The sequence below is a fragment of the Aphelocoma coerulescens genome, chromosome 8 (genome assembly GCF_041296385.1).
Source record: "Aphelocoma coerulescens isolate FSJ_1873_10779 chromosome 8, UR_Acoe_1.0, whole genome shotgun sequence".
Taxonomy (NCBI): domain Eukaryota; kingdom Metazoa; phylum Chordata; class Aves; order Passeriformes; family Corvidae; genus Aphelocoma; species Aphelocoma coerulescens.
In genome coordinates, this window is record NC_091022.1 from 5,666,450 (window position 1) to 5,692,160 (window position 25,711).

Below are 25,711 nucleotides of genomic sequence, written 5' to 3' on the forward strand. Positions count from 1 at the left end.
GATTATTGCTTCCCCACTTAACTGGCCGTGATGGATTAGATATTAAAAACCAGACTGAATGTTATTAGCAGGACTTTCATGCTCGACACTCCTTAATATGTAAAGCACTAAGCACATAAATAAAACCATCAGTTGTGATTTGTAGATGCTAAAAAGTCCATGGCTCCTTCTCCCTCCACAACTGCGGCTGAGCTCCCAGACACACTTTCACTTTTTTCAACACCTGGGTGTTCCTTTAAGAGCTTACTAACTTTTTTACCAGTTCTTAAAAGCAACATGAAATTAGAATCATAGGGTATCCTGAGCTGGAAGGATCACCAAGACAAATTCCTGGCCTTGCACAGGACACCCTGAGGAGCACTCAAATTAGATCTTTATGTGAATGAACAGGGCTGTGGTGTTGAGCTGTACCCAAGAGGCGCAGATGTCTTGAGGAGCTACAAAATTCATCACTGCATCAGTACCAGAATCAGCGAGACCTCCCAGAACAACCAGTAGCGTATTAATCGCAACCTTTTTTAATCTTTTTTTCCCAGCAATAGTAAATAATAGCTTTACAATTACGAATTAGAAACAATTCTGTAAATAGACCAGAGAAAGATCAACTGTACTCTAAAAAGGGAATTTCTTTAGCTAGGACATAACATCAAATATGCCAGTAGAACCATTTTTCACTAATATCACAGAATATTGTACATATACTTGATAATCCAGGGTATCCTATTCTACTTCCTCACCTTGCACCCATCTGTTGCCTCCTGTTTAAATTCTGACCCGTAACAGTCAGAGGAAATTAGAAAGCTTTAACAGATATTAGATCATACTCCAGACTTGTGAGTTTGATACTAAAATTAAGTGTAGTTATCTTTAAAACCACTGGACTTCTGCTTCATGCTTCCACTTTGGTGCTAGTAACATCACTGAGAACACCATGTGTGAGGGGCAAGCCAAGGAGAGCTGGTTTTGTCTGGATGAAGAGACTACAGATGTGCAAAGGGAAGGTGGCTAATGCTATAGCACATCTTCCAATGTCCATCCCTGCTGACTCTCCCATAGGTTGTTCCTGGGCCCAAACTGGAAAAGAAAAATAATTGTTTTGGTAACGGTGGCATGGAGTGACAATGCTTCATTCATTCATTCTTCAACCTACAGAAAAGTCTGCATCAGCAGAAGGAAGTGTGTTGCTGCAGCTCCACAGTAAAATTAAATTTGGAGATTAATATCGATACTCTGTAATTCAGAGCTGGATTAAAGAAGCAGTGCTTCACCCTTCCCTAGTTTTTAAGAACTCTTCATGAGAATACAAAAAATGTTGGACTTCCTTTGCAACCACCACTCTCCCACATCCCAGTAAGCACAATTACTGGTTCTGCAGTGGCACTGGTGGGGAGGTGGGGAGGTTACTCTTGTCAGGCTTGGGAATGAAACAGGACTGGATGACTTTTTATCCCCTGTGTGTCAATATACTTCTGTGAGCATAAGGCAGCCAGCACTCACAATTAGCAACACAAGCCTTCAAAATTCAAACCCAAACACAGAATCAAAGGTATAGCATGTAAGTCTTTAGAAATAAATTCTTTATTAAGAATAAAATCATACAACTTGCAGGAGATTCCCTAAGGGCATGATATATTACAGAGCTGTACTTGTACTAAGGAACCAAGAAAGATAAACAAACTGGGAAGAGGAAGAAAAGAATTTGGGAAGGAAACACACTTTTGTTGAAGTGGAAAGACTTCACTGAACTGCCATCACTACCACCCGCCCCTGCCCGCGTCCCTGTAGCCTCCTCGGTATCCTCCTACTCCTCCTCCTCGGTAGCCACCCTCACTTCTGTAGCCTCCCCCAGCACTACCTGGGTATCCTTTTCCCACCGACTGCCAGCTGGAGTAGCCATAGCCACTGTAGCCTCTGCTCCTGTGGCCAGAGCTGCGCGTGTAACCTCCCCAGCCTCGGAGGCCACCACCGTTGTCGTAACGAGCCATCTTGGGTGGGCGGGGGCCATCTCCGAACCTGGCAAAGAACATCATACACTTGAGGCAATCTTACAAATTCCATCTCTTAAAGATGGGAACTGCCACAATCCTCAGATAAACCACCTCAATTTTCTGGGAACAGAATACAATAGTTGAACTACAGTTGCACTTTTGCACCTTTTCCACTTCAGAAAAGTTTCCTTTGCTTCAGAAGCAAGGCATGGAAACAAGGGGAAACAGAGCGGTGCAAGCCCAGCCAAACGTGTTTTCTTTCCAGGAAAAGGTTTGCCCAAAATAAATATGGATTATTTTTTCTTTAAAAGGTAATTTGTGTTTTGTGCTTTGGATGAGGGGATGACAGCTTTTGTTCCTGAGAGCTGTGTATTCTTGTTGTGGAAACAGGCAGTGATGTCTCTGCATGAGGCTTTGAGTGCAAGCATTTCATGCATGCTCAGAGCATGGCACTGAAACCAAAGCCTGAAGTCCCCATCCTCATCTCTGAGCTCCGGCTCTCACCTGGTGCTGGCAGCCGTGAGTACCATCCCTGCGGCCGCCGGCCGGGACAGCTGCCGGATCACATTCAGCATCCGCTCATGCATAGGGTCCAGCTGCCGGATGATCCCAGGATCTTTGGTCACCTCCACCACAAGGGCTTCCATGGCAGCACGCAGAGCCGTGATGCACGCGGCTGCTGCGTGCGGCATCTTCAGCTTGATCCTGCAGCACAAAGAGGGTGTTAAAGCTGCCATGACTTCCAGGGGAGCACCTGGGAAGGAAGAGGTTCTGCAGAGTGGCTTTTCATTGAGCCAGAAACCTACATTCTCATCTCTGAGGTTCTAATTTGTCACTGAAGGGGTGAGAAATTCAGGAGGCAAATTTGAAAATTCGGCATAGTTAAAACTTAACTGTTCTTCTGGCAAAATTTGCTTTTTAAAATTTAACAAAGGGCCATGAAGATGCTCTGAGGGCTGAAATCCCTCTGCTCTGGAGACAGGCTGGGAGAGCTGGGGGTGTTCAGCCTGGAGAAGGGAAGGCTCCAGGGAGGCCTTAGAGCCCCTTCCAGTGCCTAAAGAGGGATTTCAAAAAGGAGATACAGGCAGATAGTGATAGGAGAAGGGGGAATAGTTTTAAACTGATGGAGGACAGGATTAGATTTTGGATTTAGATTGGGAAGAAACTCTTGCCTGTGAGGGTGGTGAGGGCCTGGCACAGGTTGCCCAGAGCAGCTGTGGCTGCCCCATCCCTGGGAGTGTCCAAGGCCAGGTTGAACAGGGTTTGGAACAACCTGGTCTACTGGAAGGTGTCCACCTGAGATGGGCTTTAAAGTTCTTTCCAACCCAAACCATTCTGTGATTCTGTTATTCTATACTCAGATAAATTCAACATGTAACCTCTTGTATCAAAACAGCAAGATACAAAAATACAAAGTAAACTGAAAACATGAGGCTCCAAGATTTTGAAAGGTCCAACCCTCAAATTGTTAGCAAATTAAGCTTAAGGAATTCTTGGCCTCTGTTTTACTGACTAGGGGGTAAAAGAAAAAAAAAACTAAAAAAGCCAACCATCCAGATGGTATTTGGTGATGGCTATAAAATTTACACTGCCAGAGGCATTTCTCTCCTCCAGCTGTGTTTCTGAGCTTTGAAAACAAGGTTTCCTCAGCCTTTGTCTGAGGAGGTCCAAAACACATAGTGCCTTTTTTACCTTTCAGTTAAAGAAGAAAAAACCAGCAGTTTTTATGGAAACTGCCTTGTCCTGTTTTCAGTTTAAGCAGATAATATGCATGAAACAGGACTCAAATTAACCCATCCCTTCCTCACAGGAAACAAAGATGATGCCTTCCCAACACACCTGTGGCTCATGGCTTGCTCTGGGGTCCCTGTTCTATAAAGATTTGGTCTGTGTTAGCTGCACTTCCATCAGTCAAGGGGTCAGAACTGGATGAGCTTTGAGGTCCCTTCCAACCCAAACCACTCCATGATTCCGTGATTCTGAGCACCAAGGAGATCCATACCAGTCATCCACCAGAATGAGCTTCCCATCTGACAGGACTTTTTTGGAAGCAAAGAGAAGCAGCTGCAGTGGGCTCACCAAGGTCATGGTTTTGGCAGAGATGGCTCGTGTTCGAATCTGCAGGGGAAAGAAGAAAATTACTCTTCAAATGGAAAACAGAGTTCTACACCTTCCTCTGGACACTGAAACTAGAGAATTTTGTAAAAAAAACCCTAACAACACACAAGGCTAGGCATAAAGTTAGGAAATTACAAGAGCATGTGCACATACAAAATTGAATGCCAGGCAGAGGTTTACAGGAGTTCAGCACTGGCTGGTGTAAAACCTCAACAAAAACTATCTTCCATTTTCAAACATTCATTTTCCATGTTTGCAGTTATGCAGCTTTTGCAAGAGCCACCTCATGCTTTGCCAGCCTAAAAGTGACCAGGGCACATCTGAATTTTCCTCCCACCTTTCAATTACTGGGGCTGTGATGAAAAGCTTTAGTGGGGTTCTACTCATGCAAGTGTGGAAGTTGCCAGATGTCCGCACAGTCAGCGCTGTGTCATGTTACACTGAGCTTGAGCTTGAACTTGAAATGAGAACTTGGACAACATCAAGCCAGAGATAACAGCACTGCTACATGGCTCCTGCCCCTCAATTTAAAGAGGAACAGAAGAGGTACCTAATGGGCAGGGAGAGAGCTGCACACAAATCCTTCCTGCATCCCAGCCTCACCCAAGTGCTGTCTATGATACTCTTAAACCACCATCTTATTCACTCTCCTCTTGCTGTGTGTATTTTGGTTTAATAAAGCAAATCTTTTTGAGCTCAAAAGTCTTTTGTTGGATTTAGGGAATCTCACTTGAGAGAGACGGTGAAGGTGGATCAAAGGTCTGACCCTCCTGGGATCCTGATACAAAAGGTGAAGAAGAATCAAAGCCTCACCACAGCTCTGAGCTATGAACTGGGAATCCAGACTGTCAAGACGAGATCCCTGTACCCAAAGGATTTAAAATTCTGGTTATTACCAAACACAAGAACATTGCCTTCCTTTGCTCCTTGAGCAGGAGTAGCTGAATTCATGATAGCCATCAATGGAGCACAGGAGAGCTCACAGGGGTTGCAGTGGACATGCACAGAACATACATCGAATTTGTGGGATGGAGGAAAAGGTCATGGAGACCTCTTGCGTGATGCTTGGGAAATGGGAATTTTCCTCAGGAGATGACACTGCCATATTCCATGTTCCTGTTTTCTCCCTGGATTCGTAAGTAGCAGAAGTGATAAGGGTAAAAATTCTCTGATGCCTAATTAGTATGGAAGAGCTCCTAAAACAAACTCTTAAAGAAGATAATGATTTAAATCTTTCTCTATGATCTGGCTGTTGTAACAAAACTCACAGGAACTTTCTGTGAACTTCTACTGAAAGTGGTTGACTGGAAGTTACTAGGAGGCTGAGTGACACCAGGACCACATAACATTCACTTTCTGGAAAGAAAACCAACCAACAAACAACACCCCCCACTAAAACAAGCTAAATATTGCAGTCAGGTTTTTTTCTTATGACTTCTTTACCAAAAAGAGCCTCTTGAACCATTTGGCAGCACATGATCAAGAACAAACCCAAAGTCTCTACCTTCTCTCCAAAAACAAAGAAGGGCGATGGATACTTGATGTCCTGACTGCTGAAAGGGCAGTTGACAGATGACTTGTGGATGAGAGCATTGTGCCCCTCAGTGGTAAGAATTTTCCTCTTCTCCTTGTGGTAGCACACGTTGGGGTAGACCCCAAAAGCCAGCAGGGAGATTACAACATCCAGGTTGTTATCAGGGCCAGTGTTATTAAACGGTTGAGTCATCAAACATTCTGTTGGCAGAGAACAGAAGAGTGACTCAAATCCATGGGACATGTAGGAGAGCACACACAGCTATTTAGGATCCCGGATCAATGCAAAGCTGTTTAGGATCCTGGATTCAATCTTTTCTGATTGAATCAACCATTAGATGTGATCTCCAATGACCTCTGCACTCAGAGCATTTAAGTTCTACATTCAATCTTTAATTTCTTAATGGAGATTGAAAAGCTGAGGTATTTTTCTCTCCCAAACTCTTCAAAAACAAGGAGAGATGGGTTTTCCCAGAATGTGCTGTACCACAGTGTGTTTACTGTCATTTGTTTTGGAAACAGATCTTTTGGGGGACGTTAGAATGGATGTTTTAATTAGTTCATTTGTTACAGACCTCCCCAGAGTCTCTGGTGGCTTGTTTTCAGGTCATCTTGCCCAGAAAGAAAGTTACGGATAAATGCAGCACTGATCCTAACAGCATGAGGAGAAAAAAAATTAAAGGAATTTAAAGGGAAAAAAAAAGAAAAGGAGGGGAGATAAACATCTGCTAAATCCAGGCAGACAATGCCATTTCACTGATCTCTTCAGCAACATTAGGCAAATTCAGAACCTGGTCTAGTTTAAGAATTTTGTCTCCAGAAAATGGAATAATTTGGCACACCGCTGCACATCCCTCCTGCAGCACAAACCCAGGAAGCTACAGAACAGAAAACTTCAGATTACACAGGCTCCCCACTAAGGCCTATGGAAAGAAAGGAAAAAGCACAGCACAGCACATTTTGGAGATGCAACAAGTGAAGAAGAAGGAAAGTCAGGGAGGTAACATTCTAAGGACAACTGTTTTATAGATTTTTAATCCTGCAGCTCTAACCTCAGCCTCCAAAATCTCCGTGTTGCACCACAGCCATCACAACTTTAGGAGAGAACACTAAAATTCCACCTGAACGCAGCTGTAAAAAGAGAGTAGTGCTATGGCAAATCCACGATACTCCCCCTGTGCTTGGGTGCTCAACACAGATTATCCTGGTTATTTATTTATCATCTCAGAATGAAAAATGCAGTCATTAAATTACTGAATTTAATCAGAATCACCTTCAGGAAAGCCAGAACTAATAAGTATGTCTTTCAGCTGGACTTTTGCTTCCCAAGTCATTCTAAGAGTGGCCATGCTGAGTCTTTTGTGTTCACAAAATCTTTTCTCTGCTTCTTCACCACCCATTCTGAAAAACAAACAGAGGAAATTAGAAGCCTGACCAAGGAAAGGAAAAGCTCACCCTGTGTTACCTGTAACTTCCCATCACCTGCTGTGCCAGACAACGTACCTTGCATCATCCCAGGCTTGGAAGACAGAGAGCAAAGCTACATGATCTGAATACCTGGTCCCAGCAAAATTCCTATGGACATAACCCAGGCGTTTGCCTTCATTGATGAAAGGTTCAGGGAAACAGGTAGCTGCAGAGATGGTACAAACAGCATCTCCCACACTAAAAGGAACCACAGAAGGGATCAGAATCACTCAGAGTTAGTGCTGCCACCACCTGCTGCAGGCTGTAGATACCAGGGAAAACTTCTCTGCTAGACACCTTAGGAATTTGGCCTTTATCTGCTAGAGGTCTTCACTGAAACACTTTCCTGGAAGTGGATGTTAAATTAGCCCTATCTGCCCTCCCCTCCATCCATACACCACCTTTTCTGGTGAAAAGGACCCTACAGTAATCACAGGACCCAACAGCCATCACAGTGATGAAGAACAGATCTTCTACGAAAGCAAAACATGGAGATTGATTTTTCTCCTTATCTCATAGTTAAATTCTGTATCTTCCCACCTCTAGCTCACTGTTACATGTAGGTGTTTCAAGTCCCACTCTTAATTCAGAAATATTCAGCCTGCACTGGTGTCTTGCTGTTAACTGAATTCCATGACCGCTTCATTGCCTACACTGGAAGTTATTTCTTCTCTGCTCCCATGAAGATTCAGTCACCTCTTCCCAGCTGCAGCATTTATTGCTCATCTAGATGTATTGGTTTTTCTCTCTTGCGCATGTCAAGAGGCTCAGGAACTCAGAGAAAAAAGAACAAGACCACTGAGACCACTCAGCTTACTAAAAAATACAGCCCATGATCACCATCTTGCCCAGACGAGGTTCAATGGGAAGTTTGGCCAGGATTCTTCCAAGAGGTGTCAACTCGTCGTTGGTATCCAGGGCATCAAGCTCTGAAACAAGATCCCTTGTTATTGAAACACAGATTTAGAAGAAACATAAAGATTTTAGTTATAGGCTAGGTGTGTTGAAATTAGTTAGAATAGGAAGGAATTTGGCCCAGCTAGAGTTAATTAAAATAGTTAAGAGAGCTGGACCTGAAATGGGTTTTAAGAAGTTAGTAACTGATTACCAAATAACTGATGATCTGTCATTTGTATGTTTGCTTAGCACGAGGAATAGAAACTTTGATAAGTTGGTGTAGGGAATTACCAGTTTCCTCCCTTGGTGGGACCCGTCCAAAAGTCATGCAAGAGGAAACTTAGAGGTCACTAAAGTAATTAGGATTGTTAAAGTTCAGAGAGACAAAAAGGTCAAAATGAGGAAGATGAGCATACTTCATCTTCTTAAGATCACTGACCCAATTCAAGACCACTGACTCAATTCAGAGCACACACTACGCGTGCTTAATGACATTTAAGCTCATTTCCATATGAAGTGGAGAATGGGAGGTGTTAATGTTATGAATATACATTTGTATTTTGGATATTCATAATTTTTGTAAATAAAAAACTTTGTGTTTGCTTGGATCGGGGCCCTGCGTCTTAGGGAGCTATCCCATGCAGTGCCTGGTGCCAAATAAAACACACTTTCTAACTCTAAACCGTTAGAGTTTTTGTCCGTCTCAGTTGGATATCGATATTAGATCAATATTCATATTTTGGTAAATCATTATCACAGACAGCTAATCTCAGAAATCTTTAGATAAGAAATTCAGAGTTTTAATAATTGTGTTTAAATTGAACCCCACTCATATTTAAGTTTAATGTTGGTTACACTGTTGCCAACCTGATTTTTTTTGAGGTCAAACAAACTTTAGCTTTATGGAGGTTTTACTACCTCCTCTGCAATTAGAATAATCAGAATGTAATTCACATACATAATTTTCCATTCCTTTTTAGTTTGCTTCTGTACAACAACCCCCTATTACACTAATAAACCATCTATTATCTAATGAATCTAACCTAATTTCTGCCTCAGGAAAATCAAAATAGCCCTGTCACAACCAGCTGTGGAGTCTCCATTGCCATTGCCGAATCACAGAACTGTCTTCATCAAAAAGAGCACACCACAAACTCTCTCTTCCTTGAGGCTTTACCTGCCTTTCCCTCCTCCCATTACCTAAAAATTATCACCTGTATTCGTCCTCAAAGCTACCAAAGGTTTTTACACATTAAAAAAAAAAAAAAAAAGATTTGTAGTCCGAGCAATTAAATGGGAAAGAAAACACAAAAAGGACTCCTTAGCCACCATCAAATCAATTTTTCCTGGTATCTACTGAACCCAAAAGCCTAAAGAATACTTCGAAGAATAACATGTTTCACCTTCTTTAGAACATACTAGCAGTGTACCTGCACTGAAAAATCACAGGTCATCAGGAAGGGGAGGTACCTGCAGAAACAGCTATTTGGTGTTAGAGCTGAAAATGTTTGATTTTTCCCCTGGCTCTGCAATTCTGAGCTGCATAATATGAAAAGTACTAATAATTTTCAGAACAGAAAGTCATTAAACCTGACTACATATCCCCAGCTATGTTTTTTCATTCTCGTTACAGGTCTCCCTCCTGTATACAAGCAACGTAGGCTCAGTACACAATTTTTTCCATAAAATCAACAATCAAACAGATATTTCAGTTGTTAAAAATTGTAGGAGGTGCATATTTAGTGACATTTACAAAGTGTGCTGAGGTTTGAGGTCATATTTATGCTTTACATCTAAAGCATAAATTTAGAGTTTTTCCCTGCTCTATTTTATTCATATTCTAGTTAGTTCCTTGAAGAAAGTGGGGAGACAACAACCCATATCTCAGTTTCTTCTGTTTTTCATGCAGATTCATAAACTGGAGATTTAATTACTTGACAAAATCTGAGATATTGGGTCAGCAAACTGTACAAAGCAGTAATTATTTAATGAACTACCAACCTCTGTTTTTCAGTACTTTTATAGAAGCTTTGTGAATGCCTCAAGCACTGGACTGAGTCTATGTCAAACACAGCAGTGCCACAGCTGGAAAACAGGAAGCTGGAAGCTAACATAAGTTACTGGTAAAACAACAAAATAAGCTTCAAGTTTGAAGGCTCAAGTTTCTTAAAGGAATGACACTTGGCTGGGAATTCAAGTATTTCTTCAGCTGCACAAGCCACTGCCACCCATACGATGCCTCCATGTTTCTGTGTCAGCCAGAATATCCTGCTCCACCAATACACCCAGAGGTGGTACAGCCATTTGTTAGAGATCATGTACATGGAAAACCGCTTGGTGCCAGTTCCACTAGCCCAGGATTACCACACAGCCCCGTGGGCACATGAGGATACCTCTCAGCATGCGTTCCGCTTCAATCACAGCGTCCAGAGGGGGTGGCTCAATGGCTTTGGCCAAAAACTGCCCAATCCCTCCCAGCCGCAGCAGTTTGATGCTCAAAGCAATTTCATGAAGTGGTGTTCGAAACATTTCAGGCGTCATGTGAGTCTGAAGCCTGGAAAGAGAAGAGAACAAAGTCCCATTTCTCTGAACACAGGCTTTGATCACCATGAGGGGTCATTCCACCAGCAGAAACCACTGCCCTCCAAAGCAAACTCTGTCTCTGAGCCTACCCATCAGCTCCTGGAACTTCGGCTCTTCTATCACAAAATTCTGTACTTCTCCTTTGGGGTAAATTTACGCTGGGAATGCACAGGGGGAGGAGCCCTCACATCTCCACTGCCCGCTGTGGGTTCTAGCATGAGCTGACCACAGAGAACCTGATGGGCTGGAGCACAATTCCCAGCATGGCTGAGTCCAGCCCCACATTTGTCCTTTACAATCCTTTCCTACTCTGCTAAGGAAGCTCTTACACTCCTGAGAGACAACCTGCTTTCAGCTTGCCCTACGTATAAGCACTTTTCTGGTGCAGCTAGAAAAGGTTTCAAAACACCGTGAACAGATACCTTGATTCAGCTGGCACCAGATTTAGATTATTTCTCTCAAAAAACTATCTGTACAAGTCCACAAACACTCTTTCCTAAGTACCAAGGAACTTGTGTATTTTGGGTTTATATTCTCTGAAGGAAGGTAATCTTAAAACCATGATTACTTCAGTAGCCTAAAATCAGTTCACTGCCAAAATTGTTAATTAAAATCATTGCACTGTACTCAACAGCAGATCTAAATAAATTCGAAGAATTTAAGGAGAGTTTTTGATCAACTGATGCTTTCAAGAGGTAACAGAAAGTTGAACATCAAAACACAGCTATGCTGTAACAGCCAGAGAAAGGGGCACTGAAACTTCCAGGAGAGAGATCAGATTGTAACTAACAGCTGTGTTGCCTTCTCCAACCAGCAAAGAGACTTCCATGGCTCTAGTAATGGAAAAACAGTCTGGCAGAGAGGTCAAGTTTCAGCAGCAGGGAAGGTACTAGAGCAGCAGGAAGGGGCTTCCTGTCCATGGAATGGGGACGGAGAAGAAAGTAACATCTGCCCTCCCTGCTTTTTACCACTTTGATGACAAAATGGCCTTGTTACATGGCAATGACAGGTGGCCTCAATGTCTGAAGGCAGACTAGAGCTTCATCCTCATTACAAAGCTCTTTTCTGCCTTGCCTCAATTCCCAAGCAGTATTGTTCTCCTCTTGAGAGGTTCGGTAGGTTGCAGTGACACTAAAATCATGAACTATTTATCCACCTCATACTATGGGTAAAAACATGTGTACATTTTTTTTAAGCCAAAGAACGGAGATATTTCAGTGTGAACCAACATCATCCATCTCCTCTCTGTGCTTTCTACAACGATTTCCCCAGTATAACCAGAAGCAGCACCCAACAGTTCTGGGAGAATTCCATGAGGGTACTTTATTTCTGGAGACCACAGCCTCACCTCTCAAAACGAGCTCTGCTGCACAAATGGAAACAGAACCCAGCTCGCACACGCCCAGCTCTGCCTTTCCGCTGCTCCAAATTGGTTTTTGATGCCCAGACCGTGGCATAGTTTGTCATGTTGTTGTGAGCAGTGAACAGCTTCACTTTTTGCCTGTTACAAGAAAAACACCACAAAGATCAAACATCCTTCTTAAGCCCTACCAAATCATTTCCTATTTTATGGCTTGCAGCCACACTGCTTTTAAGAAGCCAACCACCTCTGAGCTTTGGCTAGTCAGGCATCATTCTGGAAATCACACTCCTTCTAAAGCAGTGCCCCAAACTATTGCACAGAATGATGTACTCACAACTGTCCAAAAAGGTTAAAATTCTCATGAATTCATGAGCCCTCTGTATGTAGTTTTCTGAGAGCAGGCACAGCAAGGCAGGAACTGTAACAGACTACATAAGTCTTCCTCTTTTCCATCAGCCAGACACTGAGGGTTTGTAAAACTCCTTTGGCAGATGACATCTATCAAATTGGTGTGGAGACCCAGTGACATCCCACATGAATAGTACCAGCATGACCAACTCAATCCCCTGAGATGCCAGCATGGTTTGTCACTGTGCTGACCAGCTAAAGACAATACTAATTTGTCCTGAGGGAGTTAGGAGTCCTCAAGCTCAGTTTGGGGAGCATGGGAACACAAAGCACTTTTGTGCACTCCCAAAACCTCTTTTGCATTCCCAAGGGTAGGATTTATGAAACAAAAAGCTACTTCATGAACTCACTTGCAAGAGTCGATAACAAAGACCACATCATTGATGGTAATGCTGGTTTCGGCAATACTGGTAGATAAAATAACCTATAAAAACCAGGAAACGCAAAGTGACGTTACTGGGTCTGAAAAAGCCGACAATCCACAGCAAGATAAACTACAGAATTTATAAAAAAAGTCAGCAGTACATTCCCAAAAAGCCCAACAGAACTGCACACAGAGAAGGCTCCATACTTTGGTCACTCCAGGAGGCACAGGATCAAACACTCGACGCTGCTCCTCCAGAGGAATCTGGGAATGCAGAGGTAAAATCCTGTACTGGTGGCCTCCTACAACAGGAATACAAGAAGATTGGTAACTACTACTATGTGAATCTCATTGCTTCTTTCCATAACATAAAAATATCTGGCCATTCATTCTCTCAACAAATCAGCTCCCTAAGCCACTCATCCAACTCCCATCTTCACACAGTCATTAGTTTCCTTGGGAAAAGATGAAATATAATAAAACAGCTGCTTGTACCAAGGCGTGGGTTCATTTCTAGATGCTTCTGCATTGTATAGATTAAGTTCCAACCAGGCAAGAAAACAAGCACAGCTCCTGGGACATTCAAAGTCCTGATATAAATCAGCAGGGCTTCAATGAGTTCAAAAGAGGTTTCTCTCTCATTCAGCTGAGCCATGGAGTGCTTTGTTTCTGGGCCATATTCATCACTGCAAATAAGGTTGCAGTTGGCCTACAAAAGAAAAATACGACAAAGAAAATCATATAAATTAATTTACTCAAACTACAGAGACTGGCTGGCCAGGCAAATAAGAAAATTATATATGTGATAAATGCCTTTCAAGAAAAAATGGCGACTTTAAAAAAATTTCAATTAAGTGGCCTAAACAAAAGTTTCAAACCTACAAATTACAATCGAAATAAAACTGGTAATTTCTTGACAATGTATGTAAGCATTGACAATATGAACTGCAAGACAAGAAGGGAGAGAATCTAAATTTTCACCCTAAAAAGGTACCACCAAGCTCATATTTCTCTATTTCTTCTTCCAAGATTACCAATCTTCACTTTCAAAAGCATTTCAGTTTTAGCTTTAAAGAGAAGTAGGTTAACAAAACATGAGAACCTTAGCTTCAATGAAAAAGAAATTCTTCAGTTTACAAGGGCAAGAAAAAAATTCAGTTCCACTGCTGAAGTTAACAGCAGTCTCAGATATTAAAAATAGGAAAGCTGCTAGAGATGTTTCACTCCAACAATGCCAAATGAATTACACTCAAGCTGGAGTACTAAAAATGGCACTTGTTTAATTTTTCAATTTAAGTTCAAACATACATCGTCATCTTCACCACTTTCTTCATCCTTCTCTTTCTTCTTCTTTTCCTTCGGTGGAGGGACAAATTGAGTCATTTGAATACAGTCTTCCAGAAAATAATCTGCAAGGACAGACAGATGATCAGGACTGACTTCCAGAAGCTTGAGCAAGGGAACATAATACTTTACACCATTTCTCAAGACTCTCCTGATATAAATCAGGATGTTTCAGAGTATGAAGCCAAGACTGATAAAACTGGAGGCGCAACCAATGATTTACCTTGGACGGGAAAGGTTCTCCCATAGACCTCGATGATGGGACAGTTGAAGAAGTATTCACAAAACATACTGGTATCGATGGTGGCAGACATGAGGACAACCCTGATTTCAGGATACGCCTGAATGACATCCCTCAGCACCACCAAAAGGAAGTCAGTCTGAATAGAAAGAGAGTAAGAGCATCATTAACTTCCTATCTATAAAAAGCAGTATCTTCCCAAGAAACCAGAAGGAATTACACATTTACTGAGCAAGAAAAGTAACAAGTAGCACAAAAGTGTTCTAAAACCAGAAACAGTTGTCAGTGCTTTATTTTGAAACTACTGCAATGCCTGGGATAAGTGATTTTTAGGATTTCCAGTGTAAAGGAGGGGTTTTCTTTTCTATAAAAATAGTTGGCTTCCTTCCGAACAGTACATTACAACCCCAGGTCTTTTTAAACTTGGCTTACATATAAAGTAGCCATAATTCATAAAATAAATAGGAATGACTCAGTGCAGGTGCATGTGAAGTTTGTAGTTCTCTTTAAATATGACATTTATTTAGTTCTGCCATGCAATTAGCTAGGCAGGCCCTTAGCTCAACAGACAAAATTCCAATCTCACTCAGAATTTCCAAACTTGTATTTTACATCATTAACATACATGATGAAGAGATGCATCAGAAAAATGTATGTTTCAATTTTATTCAAATGAGTCCCTAAATTCTGTCCAAACAAGCTTAAACAACATGTCAGAACTTCACGGTTTCTCTCACTCTTGGTATGACAAAGCTGAAATTCAAGGGAACAGAAAATATTCAAGCGAACAGAAAATGTTTGCCATTTCAAATTATATCCAATACCTCTCCTAATTCTATCATCAACTTGTATTTTACTTCATGTAAACCCTGAATTTCAATGTATCACTAACAAGATTGCTGGTTCTGTTAATACCACCAGTAATACAACAGTGTCAGTAGAAACAGGACTCTAAAATAACAGTGTCATTCAGCATGCTCCCCCACTGCGACAAGATGTGTTTGTACTGTGGTATTTCATGTTTCAGAGATGACCAGGACACAGGGGATCCTAACAGGAAAATAGTCAGAGGGCAGCAAGGAAGCACAGGTTCTTGCTCTGCTAATCAGGGAAGGAATAATTGAGAGTTCTAAAAATCTTATCAAAGGAAAGAAAGAAAACTCACACACCTGACACTTAGTAAGACACAGTTTCCTCTCGCATGTTGGCTACTACACACAAACACATACAGAAGTTAAACAGAACAGAGAATAGAGAGATTAGGTCTGTCATCACCAGCTAACTCACATTAATGTCTCTCTCATGGATCTCATCAACAATAACATGACTAATGCCACGGATCCCAGTCTCCACCTTTCTCAGAAGAACACCTAAACCAGAGACAGCAGGTAAATTTTCACGTAACAGTTCAACCTTTCCCCTCCCTGGTTAAGCCCCTAGTTTAAAAATCAGGAAGTGTGCAGGCTGCCCAGCCCCTTTTCTAATCCCATCTCTAACTGCCACGCTTTCCTTTGTACAAGCGACAAGGCCACAAAGCATTACCACAAGGAAGACTCTTCCATCTTTCCCAGCCAATGCTGCTTCCCTTTCTGTCTTTTAAGGACAATTAATATATGCCAATTTTATCTCTTCATGGGATTATTTCTGTCTGCTATCAGATCTGTATTATCAGACTTCCGAACAAAAATCTTAAATCTTAATTTTTCTTTGCACAATGGCATGTCAGCAAACTTTTATCCAAAAAGACCCTTTCAAACTTCTGAGCAGAATTTATAAAAATTTTAATTTAACCACATTCCTGCTTTTGCTGCTAACTCAAGAGTTCAAACTCATGATAAGCTCCAAACATACAGAAGCAATACAGACCTACAGTGCAGAACATGATGCTGGCGTGTGGCCGAGGGAGCACAGATTCGAACCGCACGCTGTACCCACAGCTCTGCCCAGGCCCTTCCCCCCTCTCATAGGATACACGCTCTGCTACGGAAACTGCACTGATCCGCCGTGGCTGAGGGGTGGAAAAGTTTTCTCTAAATTAATAAGAAGGTTTTAGAAGTTCATCACAAGACCACTGGAAGCAATAAAGGAAATTACAAATGTTACAGGTGCCCTGTCGTAAGATTTCTTTACAAAGTAATCGTTAAACACTAATATTGTAACAGCAAAGGGGTTTTTTTTCACAAAGGAAGGATATAAGGATATATGGTAACTACCAGCTACTATTTCCCAAATCATTTCCTTGGTCTGAGAGTTTTCACCTGGGCAAGGTTCAGGCCAGATTATCCAAACTGTAAATCCACGCAAGAGTAATACTCCAAATGAAAATACACATGATGCTGAGGTTTCTCCTACTTATATTGCTGAGGATACATCTTTACAAACCATGTCCTGCAACACATCCTTCAATCCTTCAAGGCCAGCTTGGATGGGGCTTGGAGCAACCTGGCCTAGTGGGTGGCATTATTGACCATGGCAGGGTGTTAGAATGAGATGAGCTTTAAGATCCCTTCCAACCCAAACCATACCATGGTTCTCTGATTTTACTCTAACCAACAGGTGATTTCTCATATCCACCACAGAACTGCAGTGGCCACCCATTCCTCACCTGTGTCACCACTATGTTGCACTCAGCAGCTCGGTTGGTTCTGATGTATTCATCCAGGATGTACTGGGGCACTTGGGTGGTTTTGCCACAACCAGTGGCGCCACGGATGACAACAACAGAATTGTGATGGATGGCATCCAAAATTTCACTTTCAAAATTCTTCAGAGGTAAGGCCTCTCTCTCTTCTTGGATCTGGAAACAAAAGTCCAGGACATTTCCAAAATCTCCAAAAATCAGCCTCTTCTGCTCCACATCTACACTTTGCCTCACTTTATGCTTTTCCCTTACCCAAAGGAAAAACTGCCTAAGAACAGGTCATAGTTTGTATTTTTTCCTGGCACAGCACAACTCATCCCCACATCCACCCCAGTGGAACATCCAGCACTTCTGAAAACATGGTGTGTATTTGTACTGAAATCCAGCCTTACACACTTTGTGTTACATTCAACCCCTCTGGAAAATAAAGAGCCTAGCGCAAGGATGACAAGTCACAGGAAGCACACTTACCCTCTGTAATTCCTGATCTCGCTCCAGACGGTACATGAATTCACTTTTCAGATCCATGCTTATTTGCTCCGGAGTGAGCTGGAAGTGTAAGACGTTATTTGGAGGCTTTTTGACCCCTCTTCTTATCTACATCGTAACTTCAGTATCAGATCAGTCACACCAACATCATGATCCCAAATATCTATAAAGGATCGTTTCCTACATAACTCCCTGAAATCAGTTATGCCTCTGAGCTGGTTTATTTCATTCATTCCAGTGTATTAAACATTCATCTCCAAAGAAGTCTCTCAGAAAGACTGAAAACACTGAAGAAAAACAATTGTTTAAACACTTTGACTGCTTGAGAAACATACTTGATTCAGCAGGAAGCCAACTAGATGATGGTTCGGATAGGAGTTTTCAATACAAGTAACAAGCTAATGTAAACACAAACCTACCCTTAAAACTGCAGCTGAAAAGGGAAAAGTTTGAAGAGAATTCATCAGGCAACTCCTGTTTTTCAACTGCAAAGGAATTCTGAAGAAATGAAAATTTGTTACCAAAGGGTAGTTGGCTAGTTGTTTTTACTGCAAGTAAGTCAGCTGTTCCAGTTAGAACTAGCATGGGTGAATCCTGAAGAGATTTTAAGCCAGCTTCATTTGCAATGTCCATATTGGTTATGTGTTTTGTGCAGCAACAGCTAAATTTACATAGTTCCATATATTTTTAAAAATCAATATATAACAATCAATACTAATTTAATGTAATTTATGGAAAAAACTCCAGCAGAAAAAGTATTAAATTATTATTTTGGCCATAAGCAATCTGGCTCTCATAGGAAAATCAAGCTCCTGCCCTAAGAGTCTTTTCTGACCAGGTTATACCAGTCAGACCAAACTACCCTCTGAACTTGGCAAACCAGTAATTCTTTCCCTTCTTCATTCTATCATGCCACATTGTTGCTTTGAATTCGTTCTGTGCTGAACGAGACTAGAAATGACAAAAAGTAAGAAAAGTTGGTTGCTTGTGTAGTGGCACTGGCTTGGAGCAGTTTCTCCTCCCAGAATAAGAGTCTGAGCATGTAAGTATGGGAAAGAGAAGCCAGAGAATTATAAATGACATGGCTGTGAACTTACCTTGTAATTTCAATTATAAATTTTGTATGGGCTGCACAGTAGCAGGCAAAAGGTGAAACAAAGCAGAGAATTGGGACACTCAAAACACTGCTGCTCAAGACCTGATAAAACATGAAGTAAATACAAAGAACTCTCTGCCTCCAGATCAAGAAGGGAAAAAATTTTATCAGTGTACTGTCTTCTCCTTTGAAATAGCTCATACTTTAAATCCTGGTCAGGGAGAAGCATTAGAAGTTCTGGAAGCATGGGGAAATCAAGCAACAGGTCCATCTTTTAAGCTGTCTTACATTTGCCAGAGGACCGTCATCAATATTGCAGCCAGTCCAAGGGTTCCAGTTGGAATGAGGTGGTGACCAGGGAACAACTCCTATATGACTTTGTCTCTGCGATGGTTCAAAATGGGCCAACTTTCCAACATTGATCAGAACTGGATCACTGGGATCTTCAGGCTATAAATCCAAAAGCAGAGTGGGCAAAGACAGATAAATGATAAAACGAGCAGGTGTGATGTTCCATACTGGAGTATTGAACCACATACTCACCAAAGGTACAATCTCCAGGGACAGTTCTTGTATAGTCTTTTGCAGATGATTTTCTAAGTCAGAAGACAGCAACACCTCATAGGGTTCCAACTAGGAAATATTTAAAAACTACACGTCAATATACACAAAAAGACAGGCACTGGAATCCAGAACTGTGGGCTATTAGAGCTGAACCATCAAACACCTCCTCATGAAACAAGGCCAAAGAGTATCATCAGTTCAAAATTCACATTCCTGAAATGTTTTGCCAACTTTTCATTGAAAAAGAATTTGCAGGCTATTTTTAAATACCTGAGTTTAATTTCAGAGGAACACATTCCCAAACTTGCAACCAAATAACAACTGAATAACGTATATTCCTTGGTATGCATATATATATATGTATATATATTTGAATTGGCAGAAAATGCTCATGTGACAGAGAATTAATCCAAACAGTCATAAACAGAAATATTCAAGCTTGTAGAAAAAATATACAGAAAATAGCATTTGTTACAAATCCTATTTCATTTAATAGAATGTAAAATTGGTTACTGCTCCAATCATATACAAATGAAGCTATATTTCTGATGCAAATCACTGGCCAGAACAGAAACAGTTGCTAAAGAATAAAAATCATTAATAGCTTGCAAGATGTTAAATACGGAGAGCAAACTTTTAACTCACTCCTGCTTATGAGAGTGCTTCTGTGTTATGAAAGGAAGGCAATAATTCCTGTCCCTCCTGCGAAACTCACCAATTCTCCTTTCTTCTTCGACTGCCCAGAGTAAGGCTCAATGACACCAAGATGGTAGAGCTGTCTGACCAGGGAAAGGGCACAGGACTGTGCTGCCAGCTTTTTGTTTGATCCGTGCTCGTGACTGAAAATCCCTGCAGCACACAGAGGTCAGAGCTGTAGCAGCAGAGGAGTCAAGCAGCTTCCACAGAAGACACTACTCTGAACTGGGCTCTCTGACTGTACACCTAGACCAGGTTTCATGGACAGTCTCAAATCTTGATAAATCCAGAATTCCACCATAAAATCCAACTAGGTCCCTCCACTGGCCAGCTAACACTGGCTGTGTGATGTTACTTTACTGCTAAGTCCCTTGAAGTTTTTCTGCATTTAGTGACTAAGGAAGTATGATTATCCAATAACACCCAGTAACATCAAACAAATTACCCTTTACCTCTGGAACTGGCTCCAACACATAACTATAACAAACTCTGTACCCACACATGTTCCTCTATACCAACACCCATCTCTTGCTAAGTTAAAAAATGAACTTACTTCTGCCCAGCTGCTTCACATAAATGTTCATTTCTGCATTAAAGCTCCTGCAAGAGAAAGAAAGAACACAAAGGTACAATTACAAATAGCTGACACTGCAAAAATATTTACTCTTTCCAATGTTTCTAGGCAAAGATCTCTGTCCTCAGTCAGAAACTCTCACTGCTTTTAGTCCCTTTAACCCCAAGTTAGTAGGTAACAGACCTGCCAACAGAACCAGAAGATTTGATAAGAAGACTTCTGAATATGCCACTGTTCAGCACTGAAATTTAAAGTCACATTATTAGGAAAGATGCTCTGAGCTGTCCAAGTTTAAGGCAACAGTTATAAAGCATGTGGGATGTTGAGGCAACATTATTATGCATCCCAATGTACCATTAACTGTATCCCACATTAGTATTGGTATAACACTAATGTAACCCACTAACAGCCTGTGTTTTAATGACTAGATGCAACATTTAATACAGTTACTCTGCTTTTTGCCACACATTTGATCAGCTCAGAGCATAAACAAAACCAAACCAGGTCATTTAGTCAAAAACATTGAACTTATCTGAACAGGAGACAGAATATTTGAATTTGCAGGAATTTCCATTCCCTTATGCCATTCTCTGGAAACAGCAGAACTTGAGTAACAGAGTTAGAGAGTTACTCAAGGGTAACTCTGGTAGCAAACCCAACAGTTTACTTAGTAGATACGTAACCAGTTCAGTTAAAGGTTAACTGGCATATTAATCACAGAATCATAGGATCATGGAATGGTTTGGGTTGGAAGGGATCTTAAAGACCATCTCATTCCAATCCCCTGCCAGGGGCAGGAACACCTTCCACTATCCCAGCTTGCTCCAAGCCTCGTCCAACCTGGCCTTGGACACTTCCAGGGATGGGGCACCCACAGATGCTCTGGGCAACCTGTTCTAGGCCCTCACCACTCTCACAGAGAATTCAGGCTTAAAAAGAAAATCCTCAACAGAGGAGGACAGAAATCACGATCCATGTTTTTAAGAATCCCAAACCTAGACCTGTATTTGCCATATGAAATATTAAAGCCAAATTCTTGTAAGACAGGATTTAAACTGGCAAATGTGACTCAAGGCGCATGACTGGAGTTTATTGGACTGAGATCCTCTTTGGAAACTAGGCCTTGGCATTTGCACAGCAGGAGGCTGTGCCTTGCACCTGTGTCCTTCATTTTTTTCTGCAAACAAACAATTAAAAAGGTTAAATGAGTGATTTAAATTTCAGGTTAGACCTCCTTCCTGTGCTACCAGTAAACTGACCTTCAGGCACAGTGGCTTCAGGGGTCAAAGGCCACTGGCTCTCAGGGACACAACAGCCACCTAAGACACCGATGACAGTATGTTTCTCAGCCAGGCCTACAGTCAGCATTCAATCTCATTCTCCACCACCTGAGGGGAGAACAGCAACACCAGAAATCAGTTTTGCAGCAGAATCCCACAATTCCCTAGTCCAGCCTCAGCAGCCCGTGTGTGAGCAGGCACAGGTCTTTGGTGCTACTCTTCAGCAGGAACAGGAGGCACAGGCATCCCAAAACAGAAAAGCCACATCCCATCCCTTAATATGAGCTCATGCTTTGTGTTTTAGGAGAGCCCTCTTTATATTTACAACTTATACCCTCCTGTCATAATTAAAGTTTCCAAATTAAAATTTTCCAGCTATTACTAAGTTCTTAGACCATGAGTATGATTAATTGACCACAAACCTCTGAGAGCATGGCTAACATATCTGTTATAACCTATATCTCTGATCATTACCTCAAAAAAAAACCCAAAACAGATTGGCAAGATTCATAAAACTGGTATTTCTTTAAAAAAACCCAACAACCTAAACTATATTATGTCCTCAAAGCACCAAAAACATCCCTCTCCTGTTACACACTCCAAAAGGATTAAATCAAACAGTCTCCCAACAGTCCCTCAGTGAGCCCTACAACACATTAGGATTGTTTCATGCCTATTTGATCTGTTGCAGCAGGTAGTGAATAGCCCATTCTGCCATTCCATCCAGGGCAATCCACACAAGCTTCCCTGAACAAAGAGTATATAGGAAACTCTGAAATGCACTCCAGAAGAACAATAACCAGGCTGAGAAACATACTGTCATCTGTATCATTTCCTTCTGCTCAAGACTACATAAATTTAAATACATAGGGTTTAATGCTGCAGCAGGCGTAACAAAAATGAGCTACACAAATATTCACTAAGCTACAAGATAAAAGAAATGCTCAGAAGCTACACCTGCAACAAGCATAATTTAAATTGCTAATACTGTACAAACTAACTTTTTATGTCACTCACTTAAGTGAAGGAAATGGCCTTGCCTGAGAGACATAAATTGAGATGAAGTGACTTGAAGATAGGTTTTAAATGAGAATTTACAACTTTCTGCACCAATACACATCTTTTAGATGTTCCAAATGATTGGAAGACACAATAACAAAAGAATACCATAAGTCCTGCAAGAGAGACTCTCATGAAAGGCTGTAATAAGAAAATTCTCTTGTCTTTCTAAAAATATTAACTTTCATAGAACACAAGTTTATATAATGCAAAAATGCCCAACCCCAAACCCAGCCAGGAGAATCCAGCAGCAGCAGCACACCATTGTTTCCGGCCACAAAACATCATTATATTTTACCAGAAATAATACAATGTCCTAACATCTGGATGATTTGTAAATACTGTTCCTAATAGGGATAAAATAATAAAAACAATCAATTCTTTATGGACAATCTACTTTCATTTGGGAGAAACACATGCTTCTGGTGGAATGGCTAAAAGTCAAAAAAGAGTGATATCCAGCTGGTCTTAACTGAAACTTAAGACTCTCAGAACTCCTTTGGTAAGATTCTGCCGAACGGTTTTTTTCAAAAGAAGATTCCATTGCCAAAAAAGGTTAATTATAATAAATATATATAATATAATAACATATATATAATATAATAAAAAATAGAAATAAAATGTCCTTAAAGCACGTTGCTACATAAGCAAATTTAAGAATTACTTAAAATGCACAAAGGCAACAACAGTCACAGAAAAATTACCACAAGCACTTGAGCTCTCTTTTCATTCAAACTAACACCCCAGCTAGAGGACTAGAGGACAGAAATCAGTTTAAAAGCTGCATATCCAGAATTTCTCAGAAATTTCTTCAGTCCCTCAGATCTTGGCACTGAGACTCCTCACCCCCATATCAATATTTTGGGATGTTGTTGGTCCTGGGAAAGAACACTATGGCTCTATGGAGCACGGCAAGTAAGTGTGAAGAGCCACAGTCACCAAAAATATTTTGAACCCTTCAGACACAGATGGTGACTAAAACTACCAAACCTGTTGTGATCAGGCCCCATTTCAATGTATTTATATTCTTCCTGGATCTTCTCCTTTTGGAAAAACTGGTTCAGACGTGCCTTGGCATTTTCCAAGGTCCAACCCCCATGAAGATCTGCATTTAAGTCCACTTCTGACTCTGAGGTCTAATATGGAAAAAAAAAAAAAAGAGTATCATTTACCAGTTTAAAGATTATTACAAGTCTTTAAAGTAACACACCTACAAATAATTAGGACATCACAGAAAATGCTAAAAAGTCCTCAGTAATTCCTTATTTTCAGAATAAAATGTCTGTACAGAGTCCTGGATGTTCAGACTATCTAGACCGATTTATTTGTTTCTAGTTTAAACCTTTATTAAAAGTCAACAAGTAAATCTGCAACTTAAACTAACAGCAAAATATCAAAAGAAAACTGCAAGCTTGGTTATAAATGCAAATAACAAATTAAAGGGGACAAAAGATACCTATTTAAGAACTAAAGGAGAATTCCACTGCATGACTTACTGTTGGGGTTTCAAGAGATCTAGGTTTTTTTTTTTCTCTGTTAAAGGAATTTTCCCCCATTCTGTTACTAAGATACAAATCGCTGGGTGCTTAAGAGAAGACAAAAGGGCCTGGCTACTCTTTTGTTTGACCTGGGTGTGGGGTCAGTTCACTCTTGGCGTTCGGAGAGAGAAGCTGCAGAGAAAGGAGCTGCTGGTTCTTTTTCTTCGGCCGTTTTTCTTTTCTGCTGGAAACAACGCCGGGATCCCAAAGCTGGTTTTCCCTGCCCTGCTGGAGGCTGGGCTGTGGCCGCCCTGCCCCTCCGCTGCTTTGAGCCTTCGCTACACTGTAGCCGTGCTTGCCCTGCCTGCCCGATCTCCGGGGGGTTCCCCGTTTGGATACATCCCATCTGTCCTCTGGGATCTGTGCTCGTCCCTGCCGCTCCAGCCTGCCGTTCCAGCCCGCCGCTCCAGCCTGCTGTTCCGAAAGCTCCAGCCAGACACCGGGGCCAGCTGTCCGGGGTTTGTGAAGCCCTTGTTCCATCCCTTCCCGGGATCCCAGGCCACCGGTGCTGCGTGCTCCCCGAGCTCGCTCCGGAGCGCCCCCTGCAGCCGCGGGGGAACCATCGCACCTGCCCTGCTCACCGGGAGCCGCCAGCGCCCCTGCCGGCTGCGAGCGGAACTGCACCCGAGGGGAAAGGGCCTGACAGCCGAGAAGGCTGGGACTGGGTTTGTGATTGTTTGCTGTTACTGCCATAGTTATTGTTGTTTGTTTGACTGGTTATATATATAATAGTGAAGAACTGTTATTCCTATTTTCCCACATCTTTGCCTAAAAGCCCTTGATTTCAAAATTATAATAACTTAGAGGGAAAGGGGTTACATCTGCCATTCCAAGGGAGGCTTCTGCCTTCCTTAGCAGACACCTGTCCTTCAAGACACTTACCTCCTGCACTTCTTGTTCCCCCTTCCTTGAATAATAATCTTGCAAGTTTGCACCCCGATCCCACTGAGCTCCATGACTGCCACAGTTTCCAGGTGCTGCACCTGGTCTGTTGCCTACCACACAGAAAAAAAAAAAACAAACAAAGTAACTCCCCAAAACATGTTCTTAGCAGCAGAGCGGCATTGTCTGGCCATTTTGACAGGCCATGACCTTCCAATCTCATGCAGTCATCCACACTGCTGCTTCAAAACTATGACTTCAGTGTCCTGTCTGCAGAGTGATGTAATTTGGGGGAGAAATCACCACCAAAACACATTCAAATACACAGAAATTACATTTTTCAGTCTTACCTACTTGACTTTTTAAAAGCAAATGTGGAGGAAGGGGTCCCCCCGGAGCTGAACTGGAACCAGTGACATCTCTAGCTGCTTCCTGTCCTCCAGTGGGGATATCACCTGCTGCTGGCTAGGGAAGGGAATGAAGGAAAACCTCAGCACATCAGTACAGAACAGGTCATTTTACTATTTAGCTAGGAACTATTCAAGCAGTTTAAAGACCTCAGGCAATATTATGCAACAGTTATCCC

General features: G+C 41.7%; 1 protein-coding gene across 7 annotated transcripts in view; it reads right to left on the bottom strand.

The window, feature by feature from the left end:
- Positions 1-518: 518 nt before the first annotated feature.
- The window catches only part of DHX9 (DExH-box helicase 9), a 43,434-nt gene continuing 18,241 nt past the window's right edge, over positions 519-25,711 (bottom strand). For 2 of the 7 annotated variants that reach the window (XM_069023793.1, XM_069023788.1), the window contains 25 exons: positions 25,476-25,590; positions 25,126-25,238; positions 23,696-23,841; positions 20,346-20,392; positions 19,812-19,945; positions 19,076-19,165; positions 18,821-18,982; positions 17,419-17,496; positions 16,912-17,103; positions 16,173-16,314; positions 15,594-15,676; positions 14,289-14,445; positions 14,030-14,130; positions 13,217-13,430; positions 12,929-13,023; positions 12,708-12,781; positions 11,935-12,087; positions 10,397-10,557; positions 7,924-8,035; positions 7,143-7,304; positions 6,913-7,040; positions 5,611-5,840; positions 3,991-4,106; positions 2,493-2,693; positions 1,565-2,013 (listed from right to left, as the gene is read on the bottom strand). In XM_069023793.1, the coding sequence (XP_068879894.1) occupies positions 1,755-2,013; positions 2,493-2,693; positions 3,991-4,106; positions 5,611-5,840; positions 6,913-7,040; positions 7,143-7,304; positions 7,924-8,035; positions 10,397-10,557; positions 11,935-12,087; positions 12,708-12,781; positions 12,929-13,023; positions 13,217-13,430; positions 14,030-14,130; positions 14,289-14,445; positions 15,594-15,676; positions 16,173-16,314; positions 16,912-17,103; positions 17,419-17,496; positions 18,821-18,982; positions 19,076-19,165; positions 19,812-19,945; positions 20,346-20,392; positions 23,696-23,841; positions 25,126-25,238; positions 25,476-25,590 (3,465 nt within the window). In that variant the 3' untranslated portion in view covers positions 1,565-1,754. Of the gene's footprint in view, positions 1,075-1,564; positions 2,014-2,492; positions 2,694-3,990; positions 4,107-4,836; positions 4,969-5,610; positions 5,841-6,912; positions 7,041-7,142; positions 7,305-7,923; positions 8,036-10,396; positions 10,558-11,934; positions 12,088-12,707; positions 12,782-12,928; positions 13,024-13,216; positions 13,431-14,029; positions 14,131-14,288; positions 14,446-15,593; positions 15,677-16,172; positions 16,315-16,911; positions 17,104-17,418; positions 17,497-17,855; positions 17,935-18,533; positions 18,635-18,820; positions 18,983-19,075; positions 19,166-19,811; positions 19,946-20,345; positions 20,393-23,695; positions 23,842-25,125; positions 25,239-25,475; positions 25,591-25,711 lie in introns of those variants that run through there. The other 5 variants (XM_069023783.1, XM_069023784.1, XM_069023785.1 and 2 more) reach the window with 5 other exon arrangements.